Source organism: Emiliania huxleyi, assembly GCF_000372725.1.
Source record: "Emiliania huxleyi CCMP1516 unplaced genomic scaffold EMIHUscaffold_5805, whole genome shotgun sequence".
Taxonomy (NCBI): domain Eukaryota; phylum Haptophyta; order Isochrysidales; family Noelaerhabdaceae; genus Emiliania; species Emiliania huxleyi.
Window position 1 is genome coordinate 1 of NW_005197641.1, and position 1,528 is coordinate 1,528.

General features: G+C 66.5%; 1 protein-coding gene across 1 annotated transcript; it reads left to right on the top strand.

Annotated features, from left to right (window-relative positions):
* Positions 1-948: 948 nt before the first annotated feature.
* On the top strand, positions 949-1,419 carry EMIHUDRAFT_124584 (hypothetical protein; the record flags this gene model as incomplete). Its single annotated transcript, XM_005764675.1, has 1 exon — positions 949-1,419. A coding segment is annotated over one exon (471 nt), but the record flags the coding sequence as incomplete, so codon positions are not given.
* Between the last annotated feature and the right edge of the window lie 109 nt (positions 1,420-1,528).

Sequence of the window (1,528 nt, forward strand, 5' to 3'; positions counted from 1 at the left end):
TTGGGGTGTCTTTCCCTGAGGGACCGGGGAAAATATAAAAGGGGTCAACGCGAGAAATATCAGATATGTTGAGGGCCGGGGGGTTCAACTGCTCAGGGGGCGACATAACAAAGGCGCCCCGACACATCTCGGGAGCTGTCACAGCAGCCCTCCTGCGGGGCACGCAGACGGACACGAGGCAGCGGGAAGGCCCGCGGCGGGTGGACACAGCCCCCTGCGCCTGGGAAGCTCCAGGCGGGGGCCTCGGAGTGGGGACTTTTTTTGAGGCTCGAGCGAAGAACGACGAGCAACGGACACGCGCGGCCCGCGTGCTCGACGTTCGGTCGCAAAAAAAGAATTGGTGGTGCGCGATCAATTTTTTTTTCCGATCCGCGTACCCCAGTTGGACTCGCCGCAAACACAACGGTTGCGCCGCCGGGAGGGGTTCGGGCGGCAACTCGGACGAGTACGGAGGCGAGGAGCGCAACGGATTGAGGACCTAAACGTTCCAAAGATCTTTGGGGGGGCGGGGGGTGGAGACTTCCCTCGGCCTCGACTCCACACCCAGACAGGCTGGAGCCCCATTAAACTCCCAGGCCCTCCTCCGTTGCCCTCCTCGCATTCCTACTCGTCCGAGTTGCTGCCCGAATCACTCTCCTCCCCGCCACTGCTGCCCTCTCCGTCCGAGGAAACAGGCGTCGGCGGCCGCGCTCTTCACAGCCTTGTTATTGAGAAGAAAATACCTCCTATGGCGCTGTGCGCTGGCCTGTGAGAGGTTGAGGTGCGAGCCCTGGAGGCCCTGGGGATGGGGGGGGGCTACCCGCGGGCTTAGAAGGCCCGCGCGCAGGGGGGTGGGGCATTGAGACCGGTCACACAAAAACACACCACGCCAAGCGCTCTTCACATAAACGCACAACTCCGGCCCAAGACGCTCTTCACCGTTTGTCCGGCCATCACAACCCGACGGACATGCCGTCGCCGCAACACCACCACTCCCTCTTCGCCCTCGGCCTGGGCCTCGCCCTCGGCCTGGCGCTGCCGCACGTGCTTCGCCTTCGGAGGCGGCGCGGCCTCGGCGGCAGCACCGTCAAGGCCGGCCTGACCGACACTCGCGCGGTGCGGCTGCCAAGGCGCGTGCTGACTGACTTCCTCGCCGCGTGCTTCACCGCGGCGGGCGCTGCGCCGGCCCACGCCGCGCAAGCGGCAGACGTGCTGGCCTACGCCGACTCGCGCGGCATCCCGTCGCACGGCGCCAACCGCGCCGACACGTACGCCAACGAGATTGAGGCGAAGCTCGTCGACGGCGTTGCGAGCCCGGTCGTGGAGCGGAGCTCGGGGTGCACAGCTGTGATCGATGGCCGGAATGCGCTCGGCGCTGTCGTGTGCAACCTCGCGATGGAGACGGCCCTGCGGCTGGCAAAGGAGCACGGCGTCGGCGTCGTCGCCGCCCGCAACTCGAACCACTTTGGGGCGGCGGGCTACTGGGCGAACCAGGCGCCTCCCCAGGCCCGGCCTGAGGCCTCCACATCTCGGCTAGATCTCGGCCTCA